Source organism: Penaeus monodon, chromosome 22 (assembly GCF_015228065.2).
Source record: "Penaeus monodon isolate SGIC_2016 chromosome 22, NSTDA_Pmon_1, whole genome shotgun sequence".
Taxonomy (NCBI): Eukaryota; Metazoa; Arthropoda; class Malacostraca; order Decapoda; family Penaeidae; genus Penaeus; species Penaeus monodon.
In genome coordinates, this window is record NC_051407.1 from 37839467 (window position 1) to 37839756 (window position 290).

A 290-nucleotide genomic window follows, 5' to 3' on the forward strand; every position below is an offset into this window, starting at 1 on the left:
ATGTGTGTGTGTTCGTGTGTCAAGGCTTACCATCCTTGACGTAAGCAGATGTTAATGGAGTATATGCACATATATACTTTCGTTTCTGACTCTTGCCTATCGATTGACTCATATATTTATAAATCTAGTTTCTTATTTATTCATTCTCTCTATGAAGTAAGGCAATAGAAGGTGTGTGTATACATGAAAATGCCTGTGAATTAATAAGTTGCTCTTTTTTTACAGGGAAGGTTGTGTTCGGTCAGGATTCCTGCGAGGATGGTAAGTTTCCGTATGAAAACAAAATTGAG

The 290-nt window shown here is 36.2% G+C and overlaps 1 protein-coding gene across 1 annotated transcript in view; it reads left to right on the plus strand.

Moving 5' to 3' along the window:
- The window catches only part of LOC119587429, a gene marked incomplete at its 3' end in the record, with an annotated part of 30623 nt that overhangs the window by 3225 nt on the left and 27108 nt on the right, over positions 1-290 (plus strand). The window contains 1 exon segment of the mRNA XM_037936159.1: positions 226-261. Coding sequence (XP_037792087.1) covers positions 226-261 — 36 coding nt within the window.